This window comes from Drosophila ficusphila, unplaced genomic scaffold (assembly GCF_018152265.1).
Source record: "Drosophila ficusphila isolate 14025-0441.05 unplaced genomic scaffold, ASM1815226v1 contig_106, whole genome shotgun sequence".
NCBI lineage: Eukaryota > Metazoa > Arthropoda > Insecta > Diptera > Drosophilidae > Drosophila > Drosophila ficusphila.
Window position 1 is genome coordinate 14204812 of NW_025063993.1, and position 18995 is coordinate 14223806.

The 18995-nt window shown below is 43.0% G+C and overlaps 3 protein-coding genes across 5 annotated transcripts; 1 reads left to right on the plus strand and 2 right to left on the minus strand.

The window, feature by feature from the left end:
• Window positions 1-288: 288 nt before the first annotated feature.
• Window positions 289-1437, plus strand: LOC108087578 (40S ribosomal protein S17). The gene is made up of 3 exons (XM_017185010.2): window positions 289-397; window positions 815-966; window positions 1123-1437. The coding sequence occupies exons 1-3, from the start codon at window positions 395-397 to the stop codon at window positions 1361-1363; spliced, it is 396 nt and encodes a 131-aa protein (XP_017040499.1). The 5' UTR covers window positions 289-394; the 3' UTR covers window positions 1364-1437.
• A 108-nt stretch (window positions 1438-1545) lies between these two features.
• LOC108087414 lies at window positions 1546-4562 on the minus strand. Its single transcript, XM_017184754.2, has 7 exons — window positions 3824-4562; window positions 3609-3766; window positions 3275-3419; window positions 2791-3198; window positions 2436-2712; window positions 2264-2370; window positions 1546-2207 (listed from the first exon to the last, which is right to left on the minus strand). Exons 1-7 carry the CDS (start codon window positions 4368-4370, stop codon window positions 1912-1914), a joined length of 1938 nt encoding a protein of 645 aa, XP_017040243.1. The 5' UTR covers window positions 4371-4562; the 3' UTR covers window positions 1546-1911.
• Window positions 4563-5371: 809 nt separating this feature from the next.
• On the minus strand, window positions 5372-18786 carry LOC108087466 (CTP synthase). 3 transcript variants are annotated; one of them, XM_017184838.2, is made up of 5 exons: window positions 12504-12689; window positions 9697-10029; window positions 7733-7903; window positions 7166-7667; window positions 5372-7099 (listed from the first exon to the last, which is right to left on the minus strand). In XM_017184838.2, the coding sequence occupies exons 2-5, from the start codon at window positions 9848-9850 to the stop codon at window positions 6052-6054; spliced, it is 1875 nt and encodes a 624-aa protein (XP_017040327.1). In that variant the 5' UTR covers window positions 9851-10029; window positions 12504-12689; the 3' UTR covers window positions 5372-6051. The 3 variants fall into 3 exon arrangements, with proteins under 3 accessions (XP_017040327.1, XP_017040324.1, XP_017040325.1); XM_017184835.2 differs by lacking the exons at window positions 9697-10029; window positions 12504-12689 and adding an exon at window positions 18330-18786; XM_017184836.2 differs by lacking the exons at window positions 5372-7099; window positions 7166-7667; window positions 7733-7903 and adding exons at window positions 7985-9176; window positions 9241-9390 and having other exon boundaries at window positions 12504-12709.
• Window positions 18787-18995: the final 209 nt, after the last annotated feature.

Consider the following 18995-nt stretch of genomic DNA (forward strand, 5'->3'; position numbering starts at 1 on the left):
ATTTGCACATACATTTAAATAAAAGATCACTAACAAACTTAATGGAAGAACAGAAGATGATAACTTCAAAACACATTTGGAATATTTCTGGTATTCCATAGTAAAGTCATCAATAGCTTAATATACCAAACATACTATAAATTTAAAAATAATGTTTGTTTTCCGCCCTGGTTTCTATCCAAGTTATTCACCTTTTTGTAGGTTTTCACTTTATTGGTATTTTTAGGTATGTTTTAGTATATTTTTCATGCCCAATTCTCAGTCACACTGAGTCCTTCTTTTTCTTTCGTTTCCGGCGAGGTATGTGTGCAAAATATTTTTCTCCACGTTTTTCTCTAAAATAACTGTTAATTTCTCATTTTAGCGGTGATTAAAATATCCATCAAGCAACAGAATGGTGGGTTCTAACAAAAAACCGGCTGTAATTTAAGTGATGAACCGGCAAATAACCAAAAAAAGACGGCCAACGGCAAAAGAAGCCCACGTGCATAGTAAAATTTGTCCACCCCAAAAACAACAATTTATGTGCGGCGTCTAACCTGTGACTCCATTATTCCGCTCGATATTAGATGCTAGCAAAAACTGGCATAAGTGCAACATAAACAACTGACAAGTTGTCGTTTACTCAAAGTGCATCGAAAAAATTAAAAAAAAAAAAGACTGAAATATGAACAATTCTTAAACAGCCAAAGATTTCTGGTTGTTGAGTGTTGAATATGTGAACAAAAGAGTGAATGCGGACTTTTTGCAGTCCCGCCAAAATGTTGATTTACCAATTACAATCAGTTATTGACCTTTTTACCACCGTTTATAGGGTCGCGTACGAACCAAGACGGTGAAGAAGGCCGCTAAGGTCATCATCGAGAAGTACTACACTCGCCTGACGTTGGACTTCCACACCAACAAGCGCATCTGCGAGGAGGTGGCCATCATCCCCACCAAGCCCCTCCGCAACAAGATTGCCGGGTAAGTTTAGTCAGTCATTCAGAGAATAGCGATGCTAAAGAATGCCAAAACAAGGCTTAACTTTTGTCATCCGCTTTTTTCTTTGTCGAATGGCATTTTATTACTAACTGGATACCACAATTGAGAACCGAATAATAACTTTATATTATCTTCCAGCTATGTCACCCATTTGATGGGCCGTCTGCGTCACTCCCAGGTGCGTGGAATCTCCATCAAGCTGCAGGAGGAGGAGCGTGAGCGTCGCGACAACTACGTCCCGGCCGTCTCCGCTCTGGAGCAGGACATCATCGAGGTCGACGCCGACACCAAGGAGATGTTGAAGCTGCTGGACTTCCACAACATCCGTGGCCTGCAGCTCACCCAGCCCAACACCAACAACTTTGGTCGTCGCAACTAAGTTTTTCTATAGCGCGTAGATGGTGATGTTCTGATTTGCATGGAATCACAATAAACAATTTTGTGTGAAGTGCATTTGAAGTGTGTATCTTTGGGTTTGTCTAAAAACAAACTGATCGAGGATTAAAGAAAATTTAAAACAAATTCCAAGTGTGTTTTGCGTGAAACTGCATTTAAAAGTGTAAAGGACACCACTTTTATCTATATGTTCCTCTATTGATTCTGTTCTTTTTTTCGTTACTTAATTGTTGAAGTACAACGCAAAGCTAGTAAACTTTTTAGTTAACAATTTTCTTATGAAGTTATAAGACTTTTTGCGTTTTCTCATCTTTATGATATGTCAGATTTTGGTATTTATTTTTTTTTTTGTTAAGTTAATTTTCATCCTAAAAGAATGCTACAATATAAAGATCAAGTTCAAGTTTCCTAGCAGTTCAACGGAATTTTTTTTAAAATGTAATTTTCGAAAAATAAAGTTTGATTTGTTAAATCTTACTTTTATTTGTTTTCACAAAAGATATAAAATATTTAAAAAATTTTAACGGTCGTTCACTCAATTACAAAACAGTAAAAGTTCTTAAACATAAACGGGCTTTCATTATCTGATATAAAATTTCGTTCTGGCTTTTCCGAACAAAAAGGATTTGTAGTCGGCGGCAGGACAACATTTATGTGGCGATTCGATTGGTTTATAAAGTGAACCATGTCCAGAGGAGCTTCATATTTGGTATATGAAGTCACCACAATGGGACATTTAAGATCAAGTGCGGCCTGAATGGTATCTGGCCAAGTATCTTCGAGAGCAAAACCAGTCGATCGGTATAAACCAGAGTTGAAAAAACAAACTATTAAAAAAATAGTTGATTAAAAAAAATTAATTTTAGAGATCAAATTAACTTACCCAAAGTTGGCTGAAGAAAATGCGGTTCCTTGCAGTAATTGTGATACAAACCATTCTCAAAATAATAGTTTACAGTTCTCTGGGCTTTTTGGCACAAACGGCAGCACCTTTAAATAATATTTTAATTTAATAATAATATAATTGTAAACCTTATGGCACATTATAATCTCACTTGATTTTCTTAAGCTGCTCAAAGGATATATTATTGGGATTAAGTTCTGGTCCAATAAAAACCACATTTAGGGTTTTCACCGATGGCATTATGTGGAGGAGGAATAGTTCCCATTTCTGTAGCATATCCACTTCGAATTCTATCTCGGCTCCAATTAAGTGGAGGGTTAATACCTCACAGTTTCTTAAACGTTCGCAGAGTTTTAGGGCAAACCAGGCAGTTAAGGGTCCTGTGGAAACCTGAGTCAAAGCGGCATATTCGCACTCATTGGTAACATCTGTTGGAATTCAAGAAATATCAATTAAAATCTATTCTAAAGCCCACAGGTAATTTAAATAAATATCTTATTCCTTACTGAAATTAAGTTTCTTCATCATGTGTTTGGTGTTGGAGCAAGCCATAGGTAATTCCCGAAGTATCTTGTTGGGCAGCGATGGCTCCATCCGGCCGAACTTCGCCTGGAACATGATGAAAGCCTTGAACAGTTGATAAGAACCACACCACTTGGCGTGCTCCTTGCTCCGATGACCGGGCTTATCCTTGCAGAAGGCCACCTCGCCGCATCCTCCGCAGATGGCGAGTCGCTGGAAGCGGTTCTCCCGGCACTTGGGTTCGCCACAGATCATTGGAAAGAGGAGCAGCTCCTGTTCCGTGGCCGTGAGTTGGCGATTCATCTCCTTTTCCACCTGGCGGATGCACACGATCCGGTAGGAACGGAACTGCTCGCCACTGAAGTCGCCGCACTTGTAGAACATTTCGTGACCTGCATAACGAGTGTCCCGCCGATAATTGGCCATTAGTGTGATTTATGGTTTGCTGACAGGCTCCTCTCATCTCACCGTTGCGGTCCACCGTTTGGCGCAGGGCGTAGCACAACTGCCGGTGCTCCTGGTCGTCTTTCATGTGGCCACCGCTGCAGTAGTAGCTCAGTCCACAACGAGAGCAGGGTATCCGCTTTTGAGCACACAGGTCCGCCTTGCACAGCTATTTTGACAGAGAAATTCATTAAAGAATATTAATAATGGCATAAATCTTATCTCAAATACTATAGATATTTAAAAAAAAATTTTTATTTAAAAACTAAGCGAAGAAATCTATTTTATTGGATAGAAATTGGATACAACTTTAGAATAAAATTGTAGTCCAAACGCTTTAAGGAATTGTACTACCCACATTGCATAATGAGGCCATAAAATATTGCCTTGGCTTGTAGATGTACTCCACGTACTCCTCCGCCTCGTCATCGGATGATTCCACATCGCTTGGAGGAGCTTGGCTGAAAAGTTTGCCCAGGTTGCTGATTAACGCCGCAGCTGGCAAGTCTCCAGTTCCTATTTTAAAGTCCTATTATTACTTTAACAATTTAAAATAAAATAAACTCCACTAACCCTTTTGCAATTTGGTACCCAAACATTTTAGAAGGTCATCCATTTCCTCAGGTTTTACATCCTTAAAAGGATTTCCGGTTACCTTGGATTCTACTGGAATTTTGTGAGTTTCTGGGGCAGAAGCCACCTTTGGTTTCTTTTCTTCCGTTTTTGATTCTTTTGATTGGCTAACTACTTTAGGTTGAATATTAACTGGCACAGGTTCGTTTATTGGGGCTGTATTATTATTGGCCAATAATTTTCTACGTAATAGTTGCTGAATTAGCCTGATGGTTTCGTTCTCTTTCGAGTTTTCCAACTGAGAATGATCACTTTTCGGTGGAGTTTCCACCTGGAAGTCACTTTTGTCACTTTTTGGCGAAGCACTTTTAGGAGATCTTTCAACTGGGATGTCATTTTTAATGGGAGAAACTCTCCTATTAACTTCATCACTTTTGGGAGCAGATAGATTAAGGTTTTCCTCTTGTTCCGAATGCAACTGGTTTATCTTGTTCCGCTGGCGATTCCGTATCCTTGGCTTCTTTTTATGCATCCCCGACTGATTCATATTTTTTGGGTTTTATGTTATGTCGAATGCAAAATTAGACAGAGCACGTTACCCAATTGAACGAACAATAAAGAATGCGCATTGTTCTTGGTCTGAGATCTGCGATCCGCCTCGATTCAATTGGCCACCAGCCATCGCTTCTCATCGCGGCGGACACAAGCCCAAATGTATGCCCCTTTCTATTTTTGTTGAGCACGGGCCGATGTCTCTGACATCGCCAGACGGTATCTGAATTCGCATCCGAATCTGAATCCGTATGGGTTGTTGGTTGGCGTCCATTATTATTCTCGAGTACCAGCGTTTGATTAATTCTCTGCCTACTAATTGCGTCAACAATCACAAAATTACACTTAGCTTCATTTTTGGTGCTTTTCCGAAATTAAGTTGTCAATGTGGACTAAAATAATAAAACATTAACTACATGTTAAGGATAAGTGAATTAAATAAAAAAATGTTTTTTTAATTGCAGAACCAAAAAATATATATTTTACAGCAAGGGTGTTTTAAAGTTTAGTTTTACATTTAATTTAAAAACCAAAAAAAAATTAATTTTATAAAATTTGCACATTAACTAAACAACTGAATTTGTTAAAAAATGTGTGTCTGAAAAGTTTGCGAGAAATTAATTGCCACATAAGTAACGATGTCCGCATTGTGGCTAATAATTAGTTAACAACATTCCTGTATTGACGTACTAGTTATTAAAAATAGAAAACACTTGTTATACGCCTTGAAAAATCCAAAATTCAGTTGACACTTTGGGTGACGACAAATGCTTAAAAGTATTTTTAAAATAATTGTCTACCAACTACGTAACAAATTTTTCTCAATGCAATAACAATTCCGTAATCACCACAACCAACAAAAAACAGATTGGCTTTGAATTAAAATTTGAAAAACGCGCGTAAAATACAACTATTTTCTGTCAGAAATTCTTGCACAGGTTTCCAACACTATTTTCACCTGCCCATTCAATTCCAAATAAAAACACGCAAGGTATGTATATTCAATTATTTCATTGCTTATCTAAAAATATATATAAGGAAGGTAATTGCTTACAGTTTTTCAAAGTTTATTTAAAATATTTTTTAAATAAAAGACAATAAGAACTTAACTATTCAGAATTTAAGCAAGTCAGATAAGGTAATTTTAATGTAATTTAAGAAGGTTATAGACTATTTTTGTTTCCGATCAAGAAGACACACGCGAGGCTTTTCACACAAGGATGCGTGATTTTTAAGGATTCAAAATGTTACTACAAAGTCAATTGGGCATAAAGTAACCAAGAGATAATAAAAACTACTGTTCATATAAAACCCATCATTTGGGTTTTAATGTTTCATTGTAAAGCAAAAAAAAAAACAGTTTATAAATATGAATTCTCTTTACTCGCACATGAAGAAACAGTTTGTTTTCAAACAATATATTATATATTATAAAATATACATCAAAATCAAACCCTGAAGTACATATGTTATCCTTCTAAAAAGAGATTTAAATTATTTTTTACTTATGCTAACTAAAGAAAAGTTGTAATTGTTTGTGGATTACTTTATGCCACTTCAATAAAACATTAAAATGTTTTAATCGACACCAGCCTATTTTACACACTTAGTCATATCGCAAACGGTATGGATTTAAAATTAAAGAAGCATGATTGATCCCATATCCGTTTACAACTTCACTGGTGGCCATTGGTCAGATCAACACCTCCACAGGCACCTTCGCCATCGGACGTGCTGGAGCTACCATTGCAGCCATTCGAAATTCCGTTCTTGGGTGTGCTGGGGATCTTCAGTGACCTCAGCGATTTCGTAGCGCCCGCCAATCCTTTTACGACACTTTCCTCCTCATCCGAAGAGGCGTCGGACAGTTGACGGGGCGACAGGCGGCATCCGCGCTGGATATATTGCGACAACCGATCCACGGAGGCGAGAATCAGTCCAAGAAACGGTGGCGATGGCTTCAGTGGTCGCGACAAGTACTCCGGATGATATTGCGTGGCCACGAAATACGGATGACCGCTTAGCTCAATGATTTCCATCCTGGTTTTGTCCTCGTCGGTGCCCACGAAGCGCATTCCCTGCTCTTCCAGTCGAGGTACATATTTGGGATTGACCTCGTAACGATGTCGATGACGCTCCTCAACTGTTTTCGGATTTCCATACAACTGACGAATGACACTGGGTCCATCTGCGAAAACCGTAGTTCGTTTGCCCAAACGCATAGTCCCTCCCAATTGTCCAGTATGATGCTCCGGCATATCAATAACCAAAGCATTTCCGGTATTCGGATCGATTTCCGTGGTGTTGGCATCCTTAAGACCCAATTTACTGCGAGCGAATTCAATAACCGCCGCTTGCAGACCCAAACAGATGCCAAGCAACGGCTTGCGATTCTCTCGTGCCCATTGGCATGCTCGGATCTTGCCCTCCATGCCGCGGGAACCAAAACCACCGGGCACCAGGATGCCATCGCTTTCGCACAGCTTCTGCCACTCCTTGTGGTATTTGCTTGGCTCCGTTTGCAGAGTCTCCTCTTCCAGCTGGCACGATTCGATGAATACCAGCTCCAGTTTGCGATTTACAGCCAGGGCGGCATGTTGCAGAGCCTTCACCACCGAGGCGTACGAGTCCGTAAACTTGGTGTACTTGCCCACGACGGCAATGCAAACTTCACGGCGAACAGTCTCTGTGCGACGTGCCAAATCGCGCCACTGCTGCAGACATCTAGAGTTAGCAAAGGATATAGAATTAATACATATACTTAAGATTTAAAAGCCCATTATTACTTACTTGGTCCTCTTGCTCATGTCAATATTAAGCTGCAGTCGCTCGTTAAGGTATTCGATCACTCCGTTCTGCTCCATTAGCAGCGGCACATGATAAATGGAGTTCAAATCGTGTATGCAGATCACCTGATCCGGACCCACGTGACAAAAGTTGCTGATCTTCTCCTTGACCTCCAGGCCAATGGGTTTCTCAGATCGACAGACAATCAAATCGGGACTCAGGCCGCAACCTCTAAGTTCCCTAACCGAACTTTGAGTGGGCTTTGTCTTGGGTTCACCGGTGGCCTTCGGCAACGGAACCAGCGACACGTGAGCCAAACAGAAGTTCTCACGTTTCACGCGGAACTGGAACTGACGGAAGGCCTCCACAAAAGGCATGCCCTCGATATCGCCGATCGTTCCTCCCAATTCCACAATGCACACCTGTGGCTTCGAGGAGCCCTGTACAGGTGTCTGGGCCACACGCTCCACCCATTCCTGAATGGCATCCGTAATGTGTGGAACAACTGAAAACAGAATTTACCAAATAAGTATAATTTCATTTATATTAACTACAATTCTTTGTACTCACCTTGAACTGTTTTGCCCAAATACTCGCCAGTGCGCTCCTTTTCAATGACCAACTTGTAGATCTTGCCCGTGGTTATATTGTTGTCCCGATGCAAAGTGACATCCAGAAAGCGTTCGTAGTTTCCCAGATCCAAATCAACCTCGGCGCCATCATCCAAAACATAAACCTCGCCTGCGAATAAAAAAAATGTTAAGCAATTAATAAATGTTTTATTGTTTTCAACCCCTCCATTAAAAATAAAAGAACTGCAAACCGTTAAATGTTACATTTTTATTTGCAATGTATTTGTGCTTAGGCGTAAATGGCGCACTCCCAGCTTTCCTTGGAGTGTCGCTCAACTAGAAATCAATCAAGTAGCATGGCATGGACACAAAACTAAATGTAATGCTTAAAGTCTAGGCGTATTTACAGTCTTGTGCTTAATCTAGGCTTTCTGAGCTGTTCGACTACTTGGACTCCTCGAGATCCTCCTTGTACAGCTCCTTGAAGATGAGCTTTTGTATCTTGGTGCGTATGCGTAGCTTTTGAGCGGCCGTCAGCTGTTTCATGTACGGATGCAGGCTGAGCAAGTAGTGGTAGTCATCGTCCTCGGGCACCAAAGGAGCATCCATCGTCGAGGAGCCATTGAAGTTGCTGTCCTCCGAGAGACGTGGTCGCTTTAGCTTGAGGGCGGGTATAAGTCCATTGGCATACGAGTGTTGCGTGAAGCTGAGATGTTCCCCAGTACCTCCCACCGCTGTGGATGCTCCGAACTCCTCGTTTCGTTCTTTGGCCGCATGATGAGCTGCTGCCAGAGTGGCGAGCGGATGGTGGGCCTTGTTATAGAGTGGCGGTGGCGACACCGATCTCTTTCCTCCCATTGACGCACCATTCGAGGAGGCAGATGATGCGGATGTGGTTGTTGCCGGGGCCAAAACAGCCGCCGATCCTGGTTGTTGTACTTGGGCAGATGTCGTAGTAACCACCGGTGGTGGAGAACAATGAGCAGCAGGTGGCTCCACCAGCATTTGGAGTAAAGGCGCCGCGGGTGATGGCTGTTGTTGTGCTTGCGGTGGTGGTGGTTTCTTACTCAGATCCTCTGCCTCCTTTTCCAATTCCATCAACTGGGCGCGAAGTAATCCCGCCTTGATCAGAGCATGCTGATGGGCCTCCTCTTGAGCTCGCAAAGCTCCTGTGGCCAGTGGTGTAGTGCTCACTTGGTTCATTTGATGAGCAGCCGGTGGCGTGGGCATTGCCTCCTCCATCGTGGCTTCGCTAGCCTCACCGTCTGCCTCCGCCTCCATGTCCTCCTCGTCGTAATCTTCGTCGCTGTCCTGCAGGCGACGGATTAAACCATTTGTTAAATCCGGTTCCACAACTGTCTTTTCGCAATCCTCGCTCTGCTGGTTAAAGTAGAAAGACTGATCCTGCTCGTTTTTCGGCAAACGATGGCGCATGTGATCAGCTAAAGAAGGTTATTTTATTAACAAATGTATCATATTAATTTAAAAATGTGTATTATAACTTACTTAGAAACAACAAGGCGTAATAGTGCAGCCACTTGGACTCAAACGTTGCCGGATCCACCATAAAATCACCGTTATCCGCTCGAGGTATCCGTTTGTACTCTACCCGAAAGTTATCTCGAAGTCCCTTCCATTTGGCCTTGAGCACGATCTCTGCGAGAGCGAGTGGAAGAACAATAGAACAACTTTCTATCTCAAGCCCTAAGTCATTCTTAGTGTTGCCAACTTAGCTATTATATCGCCCAATTTTATAAGAATTTATTTTTATTTTGCCTTTGTTAAAATTTGTTTTCAATTTAGTTAGTTTTCAGGGCTTAGATTGGCTGGTTGTACTGAATTTGACAAACTGTTAAATTTTTTTTAGCTATGTATGTACCTTAACAATTACAATTTTAATCCCAGCTTAAGCACAAAGGTGGGCAACACTAAGACTTCTTTTTGGCCATATGCTCTACTTACTCGGCAGCTTGTGCGCTCCGCTCAGCTCGTCCCACATCTGCTCGAGGAAGGCCTTGTTGCAGTGGAAGTTGCGGTTCCAGATGGCCGGACGCTCCTCGATATCGTGAATAAACTGCTCCACATTGAGCACAATAGTGGACTTTTTTGGCGCCATGTTAGCACTCAAACCGAGTGAGTCTTTTTTGTTTTTTTTTTTTTGTCTTTTCTTTGTTTCGCGGGTTCTTTTTTTTAATAGGCAGCTCCTGCTGTTTCACTTGTCCGCTAGCTAACGGTGAATGCCAAATGCATGCTCAAATAGCGCACACACACAAGGACACTAATACCACTGACTCACTGAGAGGAGAATAAGAGGAACGAAGAGCATTAGGCCTTGGTCACTGGCCATCCCTCTCCCACTCACACCCAAAACTTAGTTGCGATCCATGACCATCAATGAGCAGCCAGTGCCCTTAAAACTGTTAACACAATAACTTCATTAAGATTCCTGCTATAGCAAAATAGGCCCAAAACGAGCTGGGGCGACAGGAAATGCTGTTCTGCGTTGCTCGCTTTGCTCCGTTCTGCTCCCCAATCGTCCATCTCCCATTCTGCTCCCCCAACAAGAAGAAGACGCAGCAGACGAGGCAGGAAAGAAGCAGCGAAATCAAATTATAAACACGCCAGGCCAGCGAGACAGAGACGGACGGAAAGACAGAGACAGACGGCCGGCCGACGACCAAGAGACCAGCCAACAGTTACTCCACGAGCCTGCCGGCTCCCGCTGCCGCTCTCCCGCTCACGCTCCCGGTTCCGCTGGCTATGGCTCACCCCTTCCCCCTTCCGACAGCACTGCGCTGGATACACTGGGGGAACAGGCGCGTAATCACATTGTTAACAACTTTGTTTTTAAAGCATTAAAAGGAAATTTTTTTATAAAATTCTCTTCAAAGGATTAAATGATTAACATAAAAATAATCATCACTCCAAAATAATTATATCACCTCGAATTACGATTTTGAAATCCTTTCTACTCCCTATTTCCTCCGAGTGCATGGTCTGGCCCCAGTGCATCAGAGTGGATGTGTGTTTGTGTGCTGGTGTGAGTTAGTCAGGCGCAGGCGGCGGCATTCAGTCAGTCATGCAAAAATGTTTGCCGTGCACCGAGTGCGAAATACTAAAAACGGCAGCGTGGAGTGTGGAGATTCAGATTGGCGAAGGGGGCGGAGAGGAGCTTGGGGCACACGGGGAGCGGATGCGGAGGCACAGGCCGCAAGCACATACATACAAACATACATATACACTCATCCATATATATATGTATATTCCAGCGAGCAAAAGCAATTTCTGGCGGCAGCTATAGCTTTGCTGCAGGCAAGGCAGCAAAGTCGGCAGACAAGAGACCAGAAGACCAACCAAGCCAAGCCAGACAAATAATGCGTCACGTTGCGCAGTCGTTAAATTTTCGTTTTCGTCGTTGCCGTTTTTATGGGCAAAAACTGCCGGCGACACAGTGTATGGTGTTGTTTTAGTTGTTGTTGTTGTTGTTGTTAGGTGAGGGTAGAGGGCCAAGAGAGGGGGAGAGTAGAGGGGGGCCTGAAACAGGGGGGCGAAAAGCGGGCTGAAAAGCTGGCCCAGCTGCTATCGAGGTGCTTGGGAGCTGTGGGTAAAACTGCTCCTCTGCTGGTAGCCAAGAATTTCACAAGTTTCGACCCGCCGTGGAAAGTTATGAGGCCTCAAACACACACAAATTGCACACACATTACATACACACACACACAGACAAATGCCAACTGGAAGCTGTGTGGCTAGGAAATTGGCAGCTAAGTGGACTAACACTTGGGGATTTGGAAATCATTTCCTTAACTTTGATTTTCCCGCTTATCAGTCGTGTTGAGCGCAACGAGATAAGACTTCAGGTCCGTTCAACTATTTATAGGTCAGATCTTGCATAAAGTCAATGTATTGATCGAGTGGGAATAGAGAGCACTGCAAATCTTTTTAATACTCCCTCTCTTTTTTGTACTTAACCCATTAGAGTCTTTAACCGGAATCAAGTGGTAACTAACATAAAAATTAAAATATGTAATTTAAACTGGTGGTTTAGTCAATTTAAAAAATAATGTCATTAATGTGTTATAGATGTATAAATTATAGATGTAAGTAAAGCATACCCAGAAAACTGAATTTGTTATCTAAATTTTTTGGTATAAACGATACATCTTTCTTTAAATTTGTAAAAGTTAAATGTATCCTGTTTTTTCACCAATGATTCATAATGGGTTAAATTCTCTGATAATATCCTCTTACGCACCTTTAACTGTAGTCTTCCTTACTATCCGACAAACTCTTTTCTTTTCTTGGGCTTTAAATGTTCCATCTTTTTCCTTTTCTTAGGTTTAAACTCCTTATCAACCCAACATGAATGCTATTGTTTCTTAAACTTTTCACCGAATTCCAAACCGTTCGATTCGCTGTTTTAAACTTTTTTTCTACCTTTGCCCCTTCAAACTTAAATTTTTATGATATCCCCCTCCCGTTTCAACTGTCATTGAAATTAGCTCAGAAATGAAGAGCAGAAGAAGAGTGCCGATAGGCTCAAAAACCCAGGGTTGAGGAAATAAACTATATAGTTTGCTCTATAAAATCAATAAAACACATACGCACGCACACACATGTGCGTGTTCCACTCGCTGACACAAACACACACATATGCAAAATTAGCGCGCCAGGAGTCGCAACTAACGGGATATATGTGGGTGGTTTTTAAGTGGGTGGTTGGGGTGGCTTAGTGGCCCAGTGGGTGGTCGCTTCGTGTGTGTGTGTGTTACCGCCGCAAAGTTTATAATAATCGTAAAGTTTTTTTTTTTTTTTTTTTGTTTTGTGCGCTCGGACAGCGCCGGCCCGTATATTCCGTTATGTCCCGAGAGCGTTTTCGCACGAGCGATGGAAAAGCCGAAATGCGGAATTGCGAATTCCCGAACCAAAATGCGAACCACTGCTGATTGCAGTCAGCTTACAACTGAAATTGAAAATTCAGCAGAGCAAAGTGCGAAGCGCCGCTGCTGCTGTCGCGGCGGCGTTGTTGTCGTTGTTGCTGCTGCTGCCCGTTGACGCGCCGCCACCGCTGCCGCACACAGACCGCTCTGCCGCCCCCCTCGAAGTCCCACCTCCCCACCAATGCTGCCTGCCACTGCGACAGGCTGCAGCCATCCGCCATCAGCCGAAAGCCATGAGCCATGAGCCAGCCAGCCAGCCAGCAGGCCGTGTTCAGAGCCAGGCCCAGTCGTAGTCCCATTCCCATTCGCATTCCCACTCCAAGTCCCAATCCCCGGCCAGGTCCACAAGCCCCCCAAAAAAGCCAAGCGAGCCAGCCAGCCAGCCAACAAAACGTGCCAACTAGCGGCGGCAGCTGAAACGACGCCAGCCAGCCAGCCAGCCAAACAGCCACCAGCAGCAGCAGCAGGCAGGCAGGCAAAATAATATGTATAAAAAAAAAAAACAAAAAAAAAGTACCAAAGGCCGGCTAGGGGAGAACGAAAATGGTTATACACTTCTTATGGGCATCTTAATGGTTATCTATAGGTTCAGTTTTCAAAAGTGATTTTCAGCATTAGTACCTTTGCAGTTGAATAAATATCTAAAAGTCCTACTAGTCTCGTACCGTACTTGCCTAGGATTCTTGGGTTATTTACCAGACAAATTATGTCATATCACTGCCCTAGAACAAAAAGTTTCAGATTTTGAAAGAATAGTAGTATTCTTCAAGATGTTAAGTTACCCAAAGATTTAACAATGTTTCAAAATCGATGTTTTAAGTAAATTTTTTACGGTAAATATAAAAATTCGTCCCTAAATCCCAATACCCCGGGAAAAGGAGAGAGCATGAGAAGCGCACACTGAAACGCAAAAAACGCCAGCGAGGAGGCGCAGGCGATCCAATGAGGAGCGAAGAGGGGGGCATCGGGAAACGAGGGGAACGGAAGAGGAGAGGAGGGGAGCAGAGCAGAGCAGTCAGCAGGCTGGCAGTTCAGTTCAGTTTCAGGCGAGAGCCAAAGCCACGCCACAAGCTTTTGCTTTTGCCGGCGCGACACATACATACATACATACATACATATATAATGTGCGGGGGGCCGAAGGAGGAGGAGGTGGAGAAGCGCGCACAAACGCTAAAAACGGCCGCCGCCATTTGCTTGGCTCTGCTCGCTGCTCCCTGTGTTGTTGCCTTTGCATTTGTTGTTGCTGCTTTTGGGCATATTATTGCCGGCTATCCAGCACACGCACACTTACACACACACACTTATTCAAACACTCACCCATAGTCCACACAAACACATGCGGGAGAGAGCCAGCCGTGCTGTCTGTGTGAGGTGGAGCCGGTGGCCTGCTCTCCTCCGGCTCCTCTTCCTCCTCCTCCTCGTTCTTCTTCTTCTTCTCTTCCTGCCTACTGCATGCGCAGCCAACAACAATCAACGCGCGGAAGCGAGCGAGCTAGCGAGCGAAAAGCATAAACCATGAAGAGCGGGGGAGGGTGGGGGTAAGAGAGAAGAGGGGGGCCGGGGTCGAAGAGAGGAGGCTCGTTAAAATCACGCGACAGGAGGCAGCAGCAGAAGCAGAAGAGGAAGCAGAACCAACGGGGGCGGTGCAACAAACGCCGGGCAAAGCGAATCGATGTGAATTTGGCTGTGGCTCCACGGCTACCGCTCTTCTTCTTCGCTCTTCACTCTCCTCTTCTGTTCTCACTTCCCGCCGCTCCTCTCCCCAGCTCTTCCTCTTCTTCTGGCGCCTGTCGCTCAGACACCGTAAGTGTGAGGTGGGTGGTGGGCGGGTGGAAATGGGGGGAGGCGGTTGGCGTGGTTGTAATATAACGCTATATAATAAGGGGCAAGTGCGATTGGGTAGCCGCTTCGAACTTAATTTCTTACAATTAAGCAACAGACTTTTGCCGGCAGTTACACAATCACCGTTAGCAATTTTAGTTTTTTCAAGGCCTAATCTTAAGTCTAGCTTCACGCTCTTTACGATCTTGCAAAATTGATTTAAAGAACCATATTAAACCACATAAGATACATTTACGCTCAGTTTTATATCAACCGTATATGGTTTCCAGATAAAAGCATCTCTTAGACTTCTTAATGGCGTTAAAACTTAAAAAATCTAAGATTATCTTAATTAAAACCATTCATGTCAGAAAAAGACACAAGCACCTTTTCCAAAAAAAATAACATTTTCATACATATTTTTACTAAGACTTTCGACCAAAGATTTCCCAAACCATAAAAGAGGGAGGCTAATTTATCAAACGGCTACTGTATTTCGTAACTTTCTTACTGCCCAATGTAATTACTTAAAGCGATCCGTAAGCTATGCTTAAAGTTATGGCAAGTGGGCAAACTTTTGACCAGACGGAAGATTGAAGCTTATGAAGCCATAGAATGGACACACACACACGCACACAGACACGTGCGGCCCCATCAGTGAGCCGTATTGTGTGCGTGTAGCAGCAAATGAGGGGGCGGAACGGTGGGAGGCGAGAAGGTGACCGAGGAGGCGGGGTTGGGTGGCAGCCACTCAACCTCAGACGCCAGCAACGCGTAGCAACGGTCACATCCTGCTGGCGAGCTGGAGAGTTCGAGAGCTGCCGCCACAGCCAAATGGTATTTTCCATTTAATTTTTGCACACTCACACACACACAAAAGCTCGCACACGCAGACCATATGTATATGAGTACAGTGAAGCTTCGAAATTAGTAAATCCAATCAAAAACTTTACTTTACTTTTTGGGGAATTCCAAATCTGTTTTCATTTCGCAGATTTTCTGTCAAATAATTGGACGGGCTCCTCAACGTATGCTAACTTTTTGGTTACATTAAAATTAATTTTACAATTTTGTTTTTTTTGTTTTAGTGCGAATATTTCTCTTTAGTATGATACTACTGTATGTGGCGGCACACGCACAAGGCGGAGCAGGAGCGTGAGTGAAAAAAAAAGAAGAAGAGGAGCAGCCAGAGGTGGCAGCAGTAACAACTACAACACAGCAGTAGCAGAGGCCCAAGCATTATTGTCGTCGCGAAACGTGAGCGTAACGAATGCGCAAGCAGAAAGGCAGCAACAAAGCAAATGCAGGCCAAAAGGAGGTGGAAAAGAGGGGAGGCCGGACGATAGGGGGAGAGGGGGCGGCAGTTAATGGCGCACAGGCAAAGAGCAACAGCTGCTAACGATGTTGACGCGCCGATGACGGCCACACAACCAAACGAGCAGACAGAAGAGCAAAGAGAGAAGCGAGCGGTGGAGGAGGACGTAAAGTGCGGAGAGCAGAGGAGCTTGGCTCTTTTATGGCTAAAAACGCTAATGTGGCCAAGGAAGCGCGGGGGGTGGGGGGCAACATGACGGAGCGCAAAAAAGCCCAAGCAACAACAAAGAAGCACTCGGCAGCTAGAAGAAGACACCCTCAAAAGATGGAACGCCGCAGCGGCCAATATGGCGACCCTTGCCATTTCCCACTCCACTTTCCCCCTCTCTTTCTGCCCTCCTCCACACACCCACTCACACCATGAAAATTAACGCAAAACAAATGAAGCACACGCATGTGCCGCAGTCGACGCTGGCATCGACGTCGACGCCAGCAACTCACAAAAACAACAACAACGATGGGCAGCAACAACAAGCACAATAACAAATGAGCAGAATTGCATTTTGTGCAATTCGACCCCCAAAAAGTGAAGCTGGGCGCAAAAATGCAAATGACAGGCGGCAGACAGTAATCCCCTGCGAAGGAGAGCAGCGGAGGGACGGTGGTTGTGCGTTGTGGAAGAAAGATGGGCTATAGGCTTGCTGGCTCTTTCAACTCATCGAAGTTTCATGCGTCTATTTACATTACCGAAAGTAAATTTGTTCTTTTAAAGTATTACGTACAAGATAACACCGAGTTTGACGGCAAATAGGTTGATCGTACTAAACAAGTAAGCGATTTTTTGACCTAAACACGTTTTTAACTTTCATTTTGCTTCACACATGCACATTTATTTAACCACACGTGCAGAGGCCCCTCGAATCGTTCAGGTCAAAGCTGCGTCACATGTCACACACACAAGCACACTCATGCACAAATTGGCTCCCACCTTCCAAAAACACACTCCCAAACACACAGCACAAACAAACGCTTCGTAATTGCATTGGCACGTTGCATAAATAAATTTGTGTGTGTCGCTGCTGCATTTTATTCATTCAACGTTGTTCTTGTTGTTATTGCTGGCGCCATTTTGGTGGAGAAGTTCTTTTTGAAAGGGGAGCGCGGAAAACAGGAGAGTATAAAGGGGGAGTGCGAAAAAGTGAGTGAGAAACACATAACGGCAAGTGAATTGCTAAAAAGTACAATACAAATTTTAATCGACTACACTATTTTTTCAAAGTAATAAATCATTTTTACTCCTATTAAATCAAAATTTAATCAAATAAAAATGTATTATCGCCGATAAAGACGTTTTTATGGTGTTTGCTTATCATAGCAAATGCTTTTTGTGGGTCAGTTTCGCTTAAAACGCAGCTGGCTTCGGATCAATTACAACTTGTTTTAGTGCGCACGTGAGTGAACCGTTTCCCTTTTCCTCAAAAAACACTAAACAAACAGACAAAAGAAAACCCAAACAAAAATAAGAATGAATCGAGCAAAGCAAAGCTAGTGAAACGAAGGGAAAAAAAACTTTCGTTTTCAATGTCAAGCAACAAAAACAATGTTTGCCGGTTAAGGGAGCCTTTTTTACAAGAAGAGAGCAAGAAACAGACAGCAAAAAAATTAAGAGAGTTATTATATATTTTTCTCTTTTTCAAAATAAATTGTATATGCGAATTGGTGTTGCCTTTTAATATTAAGCGCTTCATTTGATTTGGAGCCAAATATTTGTTCATATGTTCATAAAACTTAATGGGTAAAATTTAACATTCCAAAACACGTGCGAGAACTTGTTGTTAGTTTATTAAGAGAAAAAAAGAGAGAGGAGTGGGTCTAAGAAACAGCTGACAGGCGGCCGTGCTGTCTGGTTATCTCTTTCACACTCCCACCCACAAAACAGTAAACACGCCACATTGTCTTAATTTTTATGCACGGAAAGGAAAATTCCGTGCCCCAAAGTGAATAAAAAAATGTTTATGCAAATTTAAATCAGATAAAAGTTAATTCACATATTAATATGATATATGTATATAAGTAATGCAAGCAAACATTTTATGCGCATTTTATTTATCTTTGCCCGCTCTACAACATTCTACAGCGTTTAATAAAAGCACTGTATACGGAGCGATTGTAATTGTTGATATTTTCTTCATGTTATTGTTGCTTGAACTTTTTGGCGGGAGAGCGCTTTTCACTTGCTTGGTAACACTGTCACTTCAAGACTCTTTCTCTCTTGCTCACGCCATGTGGTTACAACAAGCCGCGTGACCTTTGACAACAACAACAGCTTGCACCTTACAACAATAACTGCACAGACTTGCAGACACTCACTAAAACATTCACTCACACACTCACGCTCACACAGATGCTCGAAATATTGAAAATTTGCCAAAATAAAAGACAGACATTTCCCCTAATGTCGCGGGCACACATGTACATAATATACATATACACTATATAATATGAAAGAACTTGAAAACTCACCATGCTCGTACGGCGAAAAGGTTCCAGCATCAATATTGATGTAGGGGTCAATCTTTATCGAGGTAACATCGAGACCACAGGACTTCAGCAGGGTCCCGAACGAGGAGGCAATCACGCCTTTTCCCACGCCGCTGATGACGCCGCCAGTGACCAGGATGTATTTCATCTTTTAACGTCTGGAATCTCTTGGAATATTGGGATCACGAATTCCTCCGGATCTGATTCGCGAAGGGCGCTCAATCTACCGTTATCTGAGACACTCGCGAGACAATTGCGCCGTTTATTTGTCTTTTGCTGCACGTGGTGCCTCAAATTCGGTATTGGTTTATTTAATACGTATCGTTTCTGCGAACGAGGCGCCGGCGGTATGACCGCGTATAGTTAGTCCCTAAATACCAGTGATTCATCGCGTGTTGGAAAACGACCAATACAAAGACCATACATTCCGTTGCCTTGTATTGGAATTCAAACAAAAAATATAAAGCGTCAATGGTGTCAAGTGTACATTCTAAGCAATTAACTTTGTGCAACAAACAATCATTTCGTATCCATTCACATTTTCAGTAATCTTTTTATAAACATGTACATATTTTCATTGTAATGCTAAAGAAAAAACCAATCGATAAAAAAATAAGAAAAAAGTAAACAATGTAATTTCTGAGTGCA

Excerpts from the sequence above, each read along its gene's own strand:
- LOC108087578 (XM_017185010.2), top strand. Across the intron at positions 967-1,122 it reads CTCCGCAACAAGATTGCCGG|CTATGTCACCCATTTGATGG; the intron begins GTAAGTTTAGTC and ends ATTATCTTCCAG.
- LOC108087414 (XM_017184754.2), bottom strand. The coding sequence starts at position 4,370 with ATGAATCAGTCGGGGATGCATAAAAAGAAGCCAAGGATACGGAATCGC. Across the intron at positions 3,767-3,823 it reads GGGTACCAAATTGCAAAAGG|GAACTGGAGACTTGCCAGCT; the intron begins GTTAGTGGAGTT and ends ACTTTAAAATAG. Across the intron at positions 2,371-2,435 it reads GAGCAGCTTAAGAAAATCAA|GTGCTGCCGTTTGTGCCAAA; the intron begins GTGAGATTATAA and ends TATTATTTAAAG.
- LOC108087466 (XM_017184835.2), bottom strand. The coding sequence starts at position 18,495 with ATGAAATACATCCTGGTCACTGGCGGCGTCATCAGCGGCGTGGGAAAA. Across the intron at positions 7,668-7,732 it reads TTTGGGCAAAACAGTTCAAG|TTGTTCCACACATTACGGAT; the intron begins GTGAGTACAAAG and ends TTCTGTTTTCAG. Across the intron at positions 7,100-7,165 it reads GACATGAGCAAGAGGACCAA|ATGTCTGCAGCAGTGGCGCG; the intron begins GTAAGTAATAAT and ends TGCTAACTCTAG.